At 36.2% G+C, this 15,129-nt stretch overlaps 2 protein-coding genes across 2 annotated transcripts; both read left to right on the forward strand.

Annotated features, from left to right (window-relative positions):
- The first annotated feature begins 378 nt into the window (after nucleotides 1-378).
- On the forward strand, nucleotides 379-1,928 carry LOC101387350 (olfactory receptor 4K15-like). Its single transcript, XM_014781016.2, has one exon. It carries the CDS (start codon nucleotides 733-735, stop codon nucleotides 1,720-1,722), a length of 990 nt encoding a protein of 329 aa, XP_014636502.2. The 5' UTR covers nucleotides 379-732; the 3' UTR covers nucleotides 1,723-1,928.
- An 11,774-nt stretch (nucleotides 1,929-13,702) lies between these two features.
- Nucleotides 13,703-14,840, forward strand: LOC101390293 (olfactory receptor 4K5). The gene has a single exon (XM_004421333.3). It carries the CDS (start codon nucleotides 13,839-13,841, stop codon nucleotides 14,808-14,810), a length of 972 nt encoding a protein of 323 aa, XP_004421390.1. The 5' UTR covers nucleotides 13,703-13,838; the 3' UTR covers nucleotides 14,811-14,840.
- Nucleotides 14,841-15,129: the final 289 nt, after the last annotated feature.

The raw sequence follows: 15,129 nt of genomic DNA on the forward strand, positions 1-15,129 counted from the left end.
ACAAATTCAGAGTCACTAGGTGAAAAAGAGCCATTATGCATTTATAAAGAGTGTAAATTAAGAACTAATTAAAAAGATAAAAATGTGATATTAAGTATTAACTCAAATATTAACATGCTTAGCTGTAAATAGATGCCCCTAAAGTGGATGAAATAACCATTCTCTTAAGTAGGATGAGTACCTACTTTGATATCTTACATACTATGTTAATTTACACATGCAAATATTTTCATCATAGATGGAACAAAGGCATAGTACTTAACATCTATTTAATATCTATTTAATATCTATTATGGGCCAGGCAATGTTCTAAGTATTTCACGCATTATAAATCTTTTAATCCTTACAACAATCCTGTGAGCCACATACTATTATTTCCTCCCATTTACAGATGCAAAAACGAAAGCACACAGAGTTTAATTAACTTGCCCAAGGTCACATCACTAAGAATTATAAGAGAAAGCATTTGAAACCTGTCAGTATGACTGGAGAGCTTAACTTTCCTATTTATCAGGAGTTTTAAAGTTGTGGAGGTGAAGTGTAAACTTGTATTTTTAGAATATAGCTGTCACGCTGGGATACAGAGATGAAAACCAAGGTTATAGAGTCGTTACAAAACAAATGATTGCATGCAATGTGTATTTTGTGTGCTAATGAGGATCTAAAGTACGTAAGCATGTTGAGTGGAATTTGATACCAGGCTTGGCTTTGCTCCTTTACTCTCACAATCCTATGATGTTGTTTCCATTTCACTTTACAGGAACATTTCTGATCCCATTTCAGAAATTTGAAACCATGGAGCAAGGAAACAATTCAAGAGTGACTGAATTTGTACTGCACAGTCTTTCAGGTTCTCGAGAGCTACAACTTTTCTATTTTGCATTTTTTACACTTTTCTATTTATCCGTTGTGCTGGGGAACCTCCTCATTGTGCTCACAGTCATCTCTGAACCTGCTCTACACACACCCATGTACTTCCTACTCAGTAACCTCTCCTGCATTGATGTGTTTCTCTCCACCTTTGCCACACCCAAAATGGTTGTTGACTTCCTTATGGAGCATAAGACCATCTCTTTTGAAGGCTGCATGACCCAGATATTCTTTCTGCATGTCTTTGCTGGTGGTGAAATGATGCTCCTCGTGGCCATGGCATATGATAGATATGTAGCCATACGTCGACCCTTGCATTATGCGACCATCATGAGTGTGCGCAAGTGCACAAGCCTTGTGATGGGCTCCTGGCTCGTTGGGGTTCTGCACTCAGTAAGTCAGTTGGTCTTCACAGTAAACCTTCCATTCTGTGGCCCCAATAAAGTTGATAGTTTTTTCTGTGACCTTCCCCTGGTTATTAAACTTGCCTGCACTGATACCTTTACTCTTGAGGTTCTGCTGCTTTCAGACAGCGGTCTAATGGCCGCGAGCTCCTTTGTGCTCTTGCTGACCTCCTACATGGTCATTCTGGTTACTGTGCGACGACGTTCCTCAGAAGGCATGTCCAAAGCAAGGGCCACTCTGACTGCCCACATCACTGTAGTGACCCTCTTCTTTGGGCCCTGCATCTTCATTTATGCCTGGCCTTTTAGCAACCTTCTAGTGGATAAGGTTCTCTCGATATTTTATACTGTTTTCACACCTCTCTTAAACCCCTTGATCTACACCTTAAGAAATAAGGAGGTAATATCAGCAATGCGAAAACTGAGGAGTCGACAAGTGAGTTCCTGACAGTCTCCCAGCTCTCCCTTTTGATAAATAACAGCCCATAATAAAAGCCAGGTTAGTGTACCTTCCTCTGTGAAGTACTGTTATGTCTGAAATATCATAGGACACATTTTCTTCCTTTTTATAGCATTTGCTTTTATAACAGTAAACAAACCATCTTAGATAACAGGAGAATTGGACTCCCTGTCTTTTGCTTATGAAATAATTCTTATTTGATTCAGACTAAAATTGTTTATAATAATACAAATCTTTTCCTATAAAATATGTCTACCAAATTCATACTTCTTCCAATCAACTTGATAAATATGAAAAAGCACAAAATACTAAAGTGACGTAAGATATTTAAGTCATGTTTTAAATTTTAAATAGTAATTAATTTGCAGCTATTTTCTAATCATCATCTTACCTGGTATCACAAATTAGAGTTGGGTATTATCATAAATTTTATCATTTTCTTACCATTTTTTGGTTGATGGAATAAGTCTTCTGATTGTAAAGCTTGTTCTGTTTCTCTGTCTCTCTCTGTCTCTCACTCTCTATAAATGTACGCAAACACACACATGTTTTTGCTATTAAAAATATTTCTTTCTGAATGAAGGAACAAAATAGATTGAGATGTTTTTTAGATTATAAGGATAATATTTCTTCCAATTTGGACTCTCACTACAAACTATCCAAATGTAGGGACCAAAGAGCAAATAGATTATGTTGCAGAACTCATTATCTGAGCTCAGAAACTGAATAGATTCATATATTTACACTAACCATACTGCAAATACTAAAACTTGAGCCCACAATTAATGTTTCTTTATATCCGTGTATTAAATTAAAGTTCAGAATTGACACTCAAAGTTAGTGGTTCAATGACTACATGCAAAAATGGATCTCTCTCCGTTATATAAGTAGACGGTTTTCACCAATGGTGCTAAATGTATGTTTTTGCCCTATGTATTTATTCTCTTGCCAATCTCCAGGTGATGCTCTATAATCTACACCAACCAATAAAACATAATTCAGAATACATTTTTTCAAAGATTTCTAAAAGTATAACATTATTGTTTTGACTTTTCAGAAGTCTACATTTTCATACTTAAGTTTAATATTTAATTCTTACTGATAGTCTAACTCCTCTTTCACCAATTAGAAAACTGAGAGTCAAGTGTCATAAAGGTTAAATGAGTTGAACACATTCATAATCAGCAAGTAGAAGAAATGATACAACTAACTTCAACTTCTGACCTCTAATGTTTGAAAGAAAAACCATACCTCAAGGGCAAGTTATGTTTTTGAAATAGCGTCAAAGAAATGTTAGTATGGTATAGAATTTAATACCAATTATATTTTAAACAATTTTTGACCCACTTTTCTTCTTCATAACTTTACAATTCTGCAAGGTTCTGTTGATTCTTTTCTAAAACATAGAATTAAAAAAAAAAACTTCTAAAGGACTGTGTCGTATGATGATGGCGATGATAAAGCCAAACATATATTCAATAATCACAATGTAATTTATAAATTGTTTGTTTATATATCATCTCATTTGATCCTCACAAAGTATCTGTGGATTAGAAAAATAAAATTATACCTCTATTACTGACACTATTGAAATTTAGGTAATCTGAAACCATTTCTATAAAAATACTTATGAATTCTGGGTGCATTCTCTGAAGTAAACAAATGACCTCATGGTATCTGAAGCAGTGGAAGCCTTGGGAGAGGAAAGTTGATGGGAAGTGATTACAGGTCACGAAAATGATGGAAGTGCTTGGCCATTGGGAGCTCTGTGCAACAGTGTGAGGCAGAATCGGCTCTCTTGGATCTGGTACGCTCAAAGAAGGAATGCACGAGAAGAGGGTATTGAGGCGTGCAAGAAAAAGGCAAAAATATTTATCCTCACTGGCCTAGCCTGTGCATAGAAAACTTGCTTCTTCTTGGAAATTATAATCATGGAATTGCCCACATATGGGTTTGGAGTTTGAATTTATACTCTCCGCATAGTCAGAAGAGCTTTAACCTGAAAAAAATCAGCATAAGCTATTGGGAACCCAAGAGGTCATTGAAATTTTGGGGTCATTTGGAAAAGCAAAGACAAAAACCTTTCTGAAGGGTCACATCCTTAAAACTGGCCACACAGGATTTAGACAGATGAAGTTCTGCTGAACTTGAGTCCACAATCAAATTCACAAAATACATGAAGGGTCTGTCACAATGAATGAGAGTCAGCAGACAGAGTAAACAGTAGGCTAACTTCCTGATCCTCTCTTGAATCAGCAATAAATCTATTGGGTACATATTACGAAGTAAATATATTCAAAATGACTAGATATACAAGGCAAATAAAAAAGAGAAAATATTACTATCATAAAAAAAAAGCAAGTCACTTCTGCTCCTGGGAAGAGGAGTAGACATAATTTTCCATATTCTTCCTTGTAAATATAATTACAATCACTGGACATTATATATATAATATATAAACATTATAACACTGAGAGTTGGAGCAAAGAAGGGAGCCTGGATAGGGACCCAAAGAATGACACAACATGACTGAAGAAGCCAACAACTCAGAAACACTAATGATAGCAGACAGGAAAAAGCCCCAACAAGAGCCTGTTCTCTCTAGACAAAGCACCAGGAAAGGGGCAGCCTGGTAAGAGAGAAAACTTTTAGAAAATTTTTCTACTTCAGCCAAACACCACACAAAAATGTCTTTGGTCTCACCTCACCCACACCAGCAAAGGCCAAGTGGGTAGCCTAGACTGCTACCCCTGGCCAAAGTGTAACAAGGTACCCGAATGCCCCCGCACCCCTGAGTTGGTGTCAGAGAAGGCCAAGTAGGGAGCCAGAACTTCCATCTTTGTTAGACTGTAAGCAGCACCTCCTCCCAGGGTGTGAGTGAGTAGCAGTAACAAGGTGCTCCTATCCCTCTCCGTCAGGGAAGTATCAACGGAGGCCTCGTGAGGAGTCAGAACTCTCACTCCCACCCAACAGTACTGGAAGCCTCCTCACCTACCCTTGGGTGTTGACAGAGGCAGAGCTGGGAGTTTAAATATGGTGCAGATTTTAAATATGGTTCAGAGTCTTAAAATGGGGTATCTCTGATAAACCGTTGTTTACAGTAATTAAACTCAGAAACTTTGGATTTATGAGGCACAGCTGCCTAAGCATGAGGTATAAAATAGAGATATTTCATAAACTAAACAGACTTCTGTTTTATCAGGTAATTCTGCAAAACTTCATTTGGTGACCTCATTTATTATTCTGGGCCAAAGGGGGCCTATCAGATGAGGAAGGAAAGACCTAGGGATCTGTTTGCAATGTTCCAGGCCTCTTTCTGCTTTGTCTTTACCTCTTGATGGCCCACGTCTTTGAATTTGTTAGTAAAGCATGATACTGTGTAAGTTCCTGGATTCATGGAATCAGACTTGACAATCCAGTCTTTTGTGTTAGCTCAGCTGCAATTGGAGGGGTTGTGTTAAAGAGCTCTAAGGCCTTGTATTTTTAGGGGGGGATAAACGTATTGATTAATTTTGACTTGTTATGTCATATAAGCATGTTAAAATTGTGAGGGCAGCCACATTTCAAAATAAAAATAGAATATATGATCTCCAAACTAGTAGAGGAAACAAAGTGAGACAAAACCCAATCCATTTAATAGAAGACAAGAAGGAAGAAGAAAAGAAACATAGTAAAAACAAAGCATAAAGTAGTAAAAATAAATACAAGTGGGAGACAGAGAGAAGGAGAGAATTAATGAGTGAGATTTAATTCACCAGTTTTTACTTTTGAAGATAAGCTTATATTTTTTAATCCATACCAAACCATATGGCAATAGAAAGTTGAAAAAAAGAAAAAATATACCAGAAAAACACTAACAAAAGAAAGCTGATGTAGGCACATCAGGCTTACTAATATCAGCCAAAAGGTATTTTAGTGCAGAAAGTATTATTAGGAAAAATTTTGGTGAGAATATATTGCTAAAGGAAATGTTCTCCAGGATTATATTACCCTCCTAAACTTGTATAAACCCAATGACCTAGCATCAAAATGTACAAAGTGAAGAATTACAGGGAAAAGTTGGGAAATCCCACAATCATCATCAGATATTAATAAAAGTACCAAGCAACAAAATTTGCTATATCTATAGAACAACTGAAACACAATAATGTGGATCTCATGAACATGTGAGAAAGATGTTGCCTAATCAATTTAGACACATTACTGTATATTTCCCGTAGATGAGCGTACTCCTGACTGAGCACAGTTAACCTGGGTTCTGAGAACAAGGAAGACCATTATTAATAGTTTCTGACACCGTTAAAAACAGGCATTTCATGTAACAAATTTAAGTGTATAATAACTTATGAGAGGAGTTATAATAGTGTACCTTTAAGCATGTGCTTAATTGGTAAAAATCAGTATATCTTATGTAATCAGGGGGGCAAGCATGTAGAAAAACAGGAGCTTTTATACACAACTGGTAGAAGTGCGTAACCATCTGGGTCCAGTCATAAGATAGAAACCACACAACAGGTTAAAAAGTTTAGTGTAAGGAAGTATTAACTATAATACAAAAATAACTGTAAGATATAAGGAAACTCTACATGGTGCCGTAGGGCAGAGGGAGAGTACCCAAGGAAGGACGATCTTGAAAGCGGTTCAGACTCATTGGAGAAGGTATGTTTCATCTCACCAGTTGGTAAATAAGCTCCCTGGTTGGGCCAGGTCAGAGCTTGTCTTGAAGGGCTGGGCAAACAATAAGCCACCCATTGTGATGGGGGGAGGCGGGGAACAGGGGATCAGCAACTGGTGGGGTGTGTGTGCAAAGGGAGTCTAGGTGCTGGCACGGGCAGGAACCCTTTAGAGTGGCGGTCCCCGGTTTCTGTGTGGAGAGGACTGTGGAAAGTTATCACCAACTGTGGCTGCAAGGTCCCATGAGCGGCCATGTTTTGGGTCCATGTCTGGGGCAAGTGCCACCGGATGTCCTCACACCCACCCTGCTGACCCCAGCCCATGCCTGAACCAGTAGGAGAGTCTCTTCCTCCTGCTATGTGCCTCTAGTCTCCCTCTCTGCCCGAAGGGTTAACATCACGCTCACTTTAAAGGAGAAATACTTTTAAAGAAATTCTATTGTTCATCACACAGCATATAATGAAGGGTGCATTCAGAGCTGATAAGCCATAAATTGATAACTGAAACTAAATGCAAACTTGTTAAACCAATTTGTAGGATAATTTGGAAATATCTAGTAATGTTGAAGATTTGTGTTCTTTATGACTAAGCAATTACTCTCCTAAGAATACATTCTGGAGAACCTCTAGCACATATTTATTCACACAAACATTCAGTTTAATATTGTTCATAAAGCAAGAATTGCAAACAACCTACATGTCTATTCATGAAAAATGAGCAAATAAGTAATGTATTGATACAATGGAAAAACTACAGCATTAGAATGAATGAACTAAAACGATGTGTATCACCATCGATAACTGTCCCAACAAATTATTGAGTGAAAAATTGCAAGTTGCAAAAAATTAAATAAGCATGCAAATTCAGGCTGTATATTTCTTTGTGGATACATCTTTATGTAGTAAAATTATTTAAAAACTATAGGAATGTTAAATATGAAACTCAGGTTATCGATTAAATCTGGAAAATTGGTTTGTGCTGCTATAGATGTTATAGGTATAAAATGTTTCAACTAACAATTGTAGGAGAGGAAAAAATCTTTTTTCCCTCCACCTATCTTAGGTTTATTGGCTGGGGGCCTGTAAATTGAACTAACAAAAGACAGGTTAACAAGAAAAAAATAAATAGAAATTTCTTAACATGTACATTGTTATTCACTAGGGAGCATTCAGAAATGAATAACTCAAGGAGGTGGCTAGAATTTGGGCTTATACAGCATCTTAACAAAAGAACAGTAAATTTTTAAAGAAGTGACAAGACAAAGGAAAAGGACTTTGAGTTTCCAGAGTGGCAAATTGTGGGAAGGTAAATATATGGGGGAACTAATGGAAGATAAAGGCTAGTTAAGTCAAGTTTTTTATGTAGATTCCTTGGTGCCATCTCTGGGCTGATAAGGATCTAAAGTCGTTTCTGGTAATTAACTTCTATCTTTCTTGGTAGAGAGGGGATGGGTGGGGGGACGTTTTTACAAATTTATGTCCTGCTTTTAGGACGATAAAGGAAGGGTAGAGAGCTTATCTTGTATCTGCTTCTTCTCAATTGCCTTCGGCTAAAAATGATCCTTATGCCAAAGTGGTATGTTTTGTGATGGCCTATTTTACTACTCTTCACAATGTTTTATTCCTAATAAAAATAAAGGAAATATGACACAACATTAAAATTTGGCCAAGTTGAGCATTGTATACAAAGATATTCATTTAATAGTTCTCTTTATTTTCAGTGTCTTGAAAGATTAAAAATCATTTTACACAAGGGTAAGCTGAGGCTCAGAGAATAAAATGATTGGTCCAATAATGTATTCTTAGTCATTGATAGAATTGAGAGCAAGAATCCATGTCCTCTAAGTTCTTATTTGTTACCCTTTCCTCCATACCACCAAGTTCTCTTATTGCAAGGACACAGCATGTCTTTCCATTCCCAAGTCAAAGCATTTATCATTTAGGCAAAAGAATGTACTTTTCTACACATTTTCCCTGGTGTAGCAGGTTTAATTGTGTAGACGTCATAGAAGATACTTTGCTTCACATACTGTCCAAGGGCTGAATGGCCATCCCTTTTTCTTCTATGGTCCTATGGTCCTCATTGTGATTGTCAACAATGTGGGATGTTATTTATTTTGTCCCAGTGGGAATATGTGTGGAAGGTATTAATAATCCCCATTGGAAGATGAACTTTGCTATCTATTACTAAATCTCCAAAGCTTCAATTGGTCACTTAGATAAAACCGTGATACTACTCGAATTTGACAAAAGAAAAAGGTACCTGTAAATATCATTACTTGGAAGAGATTAATCTCACAATAGAAAAACTGAAGAATTCAATTTCTATCTCTGATATGCATTATATCAGGTAGGTTATATCTCATGAAGATATACATTAAAATACATTATGTCCAGTTATGTATTCAATTATTACATTGTGCCTTAGAGAGGATCCACAAATGGGGGAAATATCTATTAGAAGTAAAAGAAAGTGAGTCAGGATGAGAACGTTCATGTGTCCTAGCATGATTGGAAGAATTTGTGATAAACTATGTAAGAAGGTGATGTATTGTTGGGGAGATTATGACAAACTCTGGTTGTACTCAGAAAAATCCGTTATGACAATCTTACTCATCACGTAAAGAAATTAAATAAACGTGCAAATCAAGGCTATATATTTCTTTGTGGATACATGCCTATGTAGTAAAACTTAAAAATAAAATTATGGGAATGTTTAATACCAAACTCATGTTATAGGTTTTTAGCTGTATATCTTTGCATCAAGGATTTATTTGACTTACTCTGCACTTAAAGTAGATCAGATAGGATTTATTCAACTCTATAGAAGTAGAGAGAAAATATATTTTTTAAGATTGTCATTATTTCTATCACTTTTAAAAAACTTGGTAAACAAAATGTAGTTTATTTCCCCAACAACAAACAGTTTTCTTTATGCTGCAATTCAAAAGGAATATTTTATTCCCTTTGCATTTGCTGGTTTGATTATTGACACTGGTTTTAATGATTTAAGTGTGAGCTTGTATTACTAATGAGATGAAATATTTTTGTTCCATGCAGAGATAAAGTTTATGTAGTGGTTTGTGTTTTGCAGAGCTCAAGGCCATTAACTGGGAAGTCCTCTATGCACAAGAAGATTAGAAGGTAGAAATGTTGAATAAATGACAGGTATGAAGTGAAATAGATTTCAATTAGTACTAAAGCACATTATCGGAGAATCTACTCCATGCACATCTCTGTACCAAATCTTGTTATTGATACAAAAGAAACACAAGAATTCAAGGAGCTCTCCATGTGGCAAGGAAATGGTATCCACACAAGAATACTTACCTTGGGAGAGCACATAATACATGTGCAAGCAAAGAACTACAGCAACATTAGGAAAAAGAGAAATTTCAACTTAAGCCTCTGCTCTGAGAAAGCTTTCGGGGGAGATGACACTTGCATTGGAATAGGCCATCCGTCAAGGACATGAGAAAATGAATGGGGAGTGTTTACCAGCTTAATAAACGTTGAAGAGTCTGGTTTTGGCCAGGGAATAGTATATGGTATAGGTAAAACCAGACCATATACGCTTGGCTGTCATGCTGATGACTTTAAATTTTAATTTTTTTTTTTCTTTAAGGAGTAATGAGACGTTACAAGTGGGAGACTGAGGTCCAGGAAAAGTAAAGTTTAAGACCTGGAAGAATAATAATGACAGTTACATAATAAAGAAAAGATTAAAGAAAAAAAGACATGAATTGAGGATAGAAATTCTGAGCTGGGGTCTGAGATGGCTGTGTAATATTCACTACCATAAAACTGTCAGAAACATGTCTGGAATACTGGCGTGTGGTGAGAAATGGTGCTACAAAATTAGAGATTATCACACGGAGGTGATAATGATGCCGTAGAGGTGAAGGGCATGCCCAAGGAAGAGAGGGAACAAAGAGGAGAGAGGAAGAGAGACTAATATGGGTATAGAGTAAGAGACAAAAAAAGAGTACAAGATGTGCAGAAGAGGAAGGAATAAGTTTGGAAACCTAGAGGCCAGGTCTTCAGTGGAAATCTATCTGTAAGGGGCAGTGCATGCATGAAGAGAGATAATATTAAAAATTCCAACAGGAAAACCAGGAGTTGTTTCATTTGAGTATAACAAAATTAGCTGTCATAACCAGGACTTTGAGGACTTTTGATAAAGAAGTTTCCCTGACTACGGGAGTAAAAAGCATAGTTGAGTGTGTTAAGGTCTGAATAAGTGGAAAAGAATTGGAGAGGAAACATAGATATCTTTCAAAAACTTTCTGGTAAAAACAGGAGGAGAAATTAAGAAAAAAAAAACAACTAAAGAGTGCAGAAGAATTTAGGAGAGATTGTTTGTTTTTATGCTTATTTCTCTGATGAGTCGGAGTGAGCACTTTGTCAGTAGATGAGAAGGTAACATGAAAGAGGGAGAGACTGAAAATGCAAGCTAAAGATGGCTTAACTCAGTGGTTCTCAACTCTAGGTGATTTTGTCCCCATTCCACTGGACATTTGACAATGTCTAAAACATTTTGGTTGTCACACCTGCTACTGGCATCTAGTGGGTAAGGCCAAGGATGCTACTAAACATCCTACAGTGCACAGGACAGTCCTCCACAACAAAGAACTATCCAACACCGAGTGTCAATAGTGCCGAGGATATGAAACCCTGGCTTAACTGAAGAACTAATCTCTCATAGTAGGTGGAAAGAATAGAATCAGAGCATACATTGAGGGGCTTTCCAACTGCAGCATAATGCAAATGGTGTGGGTTTCAGATCATTCAGATCTAAAACAGTATAATGTAGTGTCAGAGAGATAGCCCTGGAGTCAGAGGTCTGGGTTCAAATTCTAGTTCATTGACTCTCCAGCTATGTAACTCTAGGGAAGTTACTTACCATCTCTGTGACTCTGATTTCTTATTGTAAAAAGGAATTAATAAGTGTGTTTACCATGTAATATTATGGGAAGATTCAATTAATATATACAAAGTGCTTGTTCTGGTGCCTGGCACATTGCTGGTGCTTAGTAAATGTTAAATATTATTTTCATTATCTCATTTTAAATCCCCACTAAGATGTTGCAACTCTTAATAGCTTTCTGACTCTCCAGAGATTACTAAACCTGTCTGATCCTTGGTTTTCTCCTCTGCAGCTCAGAAATAATAAAATGGCTTCCCCACAGGTCTGTTGTAGAGATCACTTGATACAACATATACACAAACATATAACGAGATAGACTCTATCTCTTAACAAATCAAAGCTTTCGTTTCCATTCTTTTTCAGATTTTAAAATTATTCATTATTTGCTAGAAATCTACCTCATGCTTTTAGTTTATACACATTACATTCATGCAGTAAACATTTTCACTAGGTAGAGTTCATCGTTTTACATAACAATCCATAAGCTTGAGTAAGAACAACTTTATTTTAGAAACGAGGAAACAGAAAGAAAGTGAGTCACACTGGGGATAGGGTAATAAATTTTAAAAGTATTTAAATAAATAAAAATATTTACATAAATAAAACATAATTTATGGTATATTTCAGAATCTTCTCTTGTATATAGTTATAAACATTAATTCATTTAATTTTCATGGGTTATCTTAATTTTTTGCTCTGTCTCCAGAGTTCACAATAACATATATCCAAATGTAGACCAGTAAAATGCTTCTCTGAACATTCATTCAATACGAGCACATTAAATGATTCTGTACTTGAAGGCGTCCCTGTATTGATTGCAATTGTGTCCATGTAAATGAGAAGCTTTGTTGATCAAAGGATACAAAGTTTCAGATATGTAGGTTGAATAAATTCTGGAGATCTAATGTACAGCAGGATAACGACAGTTATTAATAATAATATATTACACACTTGGAATTTCTGAGAGTAGATCTTAATTGTTCTCATCAAAAAAAGGTAACTATGTGAGGTGATGGATGTGTTAATTAGCTTGATTGTGGTAATTATTTTACAATGTGTGTGTATATCAAAACATCATGTTGTACTCTTAAATATATACAATTTTTATTTGTCAATTATACTCAATAAATCTGTGGAAAAAAATGAGAGGGTGCAGTTATACCCTAGGGACATAGGAAGACTCTAGTGTATTGAAATAAAGCAACAGTGGAAGATGTTTGTGCTCTTGCATGGAGCTAGAATCACATCGCACTCTTAGGTTCTATGACTGTGGTCAATAGTTAATTGTAAGAACTAACAAATTTCCTAAAACATAACTTCTTCAAAGTTTTTCCAGATGAGTGAAATTAGATTTATATAGCAGGGCTGTATCTTTACAGGAAAAAAAATGAGATAAAAATTTGAATTAATTATTAAGGTTAATCCAATTCCAAACAAAATATATTTTTAGGAGCATGGGACATGTATAATTCAATCCTTTTTATCTTTCTATGCAAAAAAAAATTCCTAAGGCAACAACTCTGTACTGTCATTAATTATAAAGATATATTAATAAGGTCATGGAGAGGACTAAGCAGGGGGAACATATTAGCCTAAATCTAATTTTGAGAAGCAAAGAAAATGGAAAATTTAGATACTACTCTTAAATAATCAAGCAAAGATGAATTTGAGATAATTAAGGTAAAGCTACAATATAGATTTTAAGAAATTATCCAGATGAGTAACTGACAAACTGGGTTGCAACTATAGACCTAGAAAATATAGGTTCAACAGTATTTCCCTAGCAAGACATGGTTGAATTGTGGATGATTCCTGCAATAGCAATAGGGTAATTTTTTTTCAATATGGAGATATTAAACTTATTAAGAACATCTATTTTATTACAATTATTTCGACAGAAAAATGTCATAAGTTTTATTTAAGCTCTAAAACCTTCTGTGCAGTAGGTATTTTTACTACCTCTTGTCTTTTCTGAGATGTGAAATTAAAGCTCAGAAAAAATAATTTGCCTAAAGTCAAACAATCAGTGTGACTTTACATCACACAATAAACATCAAGCCATGAATTTTTCTTGGAGAGTTAAAGAAAATATTGTAGTTAGAGATTAAAATTAATGATAAAAAAAGACCACAAGACCAACAGATCTAAATTATTTTTGCCAATCTACAAAGCCTCTGGGGCTGGCTTTAAATCACTCCTCTAGTCTTGTGATCACTAGTCAGCTCATGGGTGAGCTGTTTACTACTGTGTAACAGATTATGAAGACTATCCAAAAACTCAAGGGGTTCTAACGAGATTGATCCAATTAGACATTCTCATAAGCTCTTTCCTACTCTCCAGGTATATTATCATCGTCTCTTAAAAATTTTTTTACTTGACAAATACACATCACCTCTAAGATCTGAGAATCCTTCAAGTTAAAATTGTTCTTAGTTGGCAATTCTGATCCCTTCCTATTTCCCCTCCCTTAGGATTGTTCCAGAGCAAGTCCGCAGCCTGGATCCATGGATAAGTCCAATTGTTCAGTGGTGTCTGAATTTGTATTGCTGGGACTCTCTAGTTCTCAGGAACTCCAGCTTTTCTTTTTTGTTTTCTTCTCTGTGTTGTATGTGGTCACAGCGCTGGGAAACCTTCTCATTATCATCACGGTGACTTCTGATAACAGCCTGCACTCCCCCATGTACTTCCTCCTGGGAAACCTTTCCTTTGTGGACATCTGTCAGGCTTCTTTTGCTACCCCTAAGATGATTGCAGATTTTCTGAGTGAACACAAGACCATCTCCTTCAGCACCTGCATAGCCCAGATTAACTTCGTTCACCTTTTCACTGGTGGGGAGATGGTACTACTCGTCTCCATGGCTTATGACAGATGTGTAGCCATATGCAAACCCCTACGCTATGTGGTCATCATGAGCCAAAGGACGTGCACTGCCCTGGTCATGACCTCCTGGGCTGTGGGCTTGGTGCACACATTAAGCCAGTTATCATTTACTGTGAACTTGCCTTTTTGTGGCTCCAATGTAGTAGACAGCTTGTTTTGTGACCTTCCTCAAGTGACCAAACTTGCCTGCCTGGACTCTTACATCATTGAGATACTAATTGCAGTCAATAGTGGGATTCTTTCCCTGAGCACTTTCTCTCTCTTGGTCAGCTCTTACATCATCATTCTTGTCACCGTCTGGTTTAATTCTTCTGTTGCAATGGCCAAGGCATTTTCTACACTGGTGGCCCATATCACCGTAGTAATATTATTCTTTGGGCCTTGCATCTTCATCTATGTGTGGCCCTTTACCACCTACCCTATTGATAAAGTTCTTGCCATATTTTACACCATTTTCACTCCTATTCTAAACCCCATTATTTACACACTAAGGAACAGAGATATGAAGGCCACCATGAGGAAAATTGTTACCCATTACATGAGGCCCAAGAAAATTTCTGAAATGCCACTTGTAGTGAGAAATTCTTTTTATTAAGACACATTTTCTTCAAATTCCTGAAATCAATACTCTATCTATAAATAATTTGAACGTCTTCTTGCAGCATATTAAATTGTGGTGAAAGTAACTAAGAAGATGATATAGAGACTGTTTACTGCACTTTGAGAAGTCTTTTCCCATATATAACCTAAGCAAAAGCTAAATATCAAAAAATATAAAAAAGATATCATGATTACTGGTTCTGGAAATAAAATGTAGAATGACTTTATATGGAGAGTATTGATGCATCCACTGCTACAAAATCAGTAGCTACTAAAGCAGATAAACATGAATACGATGGGAAAACAGAATGAGT

This window comes from Ceratotherium simum, chromosome 3 (assembly GCF_057802395.1).
Source record: "Ceratotherium simum simum isolate JZ-2026a chromosome 3, ASM5780239v1, whole genome shotgun sequence".
In the NCBI taxonomy this organism is placed as follows: Eukaryota; Metazoa; Chordata; class Mammalia; order Perissodactyla; family Rhinocerotidae; genus Ceratotherium; species Ceratotherium simum.

Bases quoted from the DNA above. Each gene is read 5' to 3' on its own strand.
- LOC101387350 (XM_014781016.2), top strand. From the start codon at position 733: ATGATGTTGTTTCCATTTCACTTTACAGGAACATTTCTGATCCCATTT.
- LOC101390293 (XM_004421333.3), top strand. From the start codon at position 13,839: ATGGATAAGTCCAATTGTTCAGTGGTGTCTGAATTTGTATTGCTGGGA.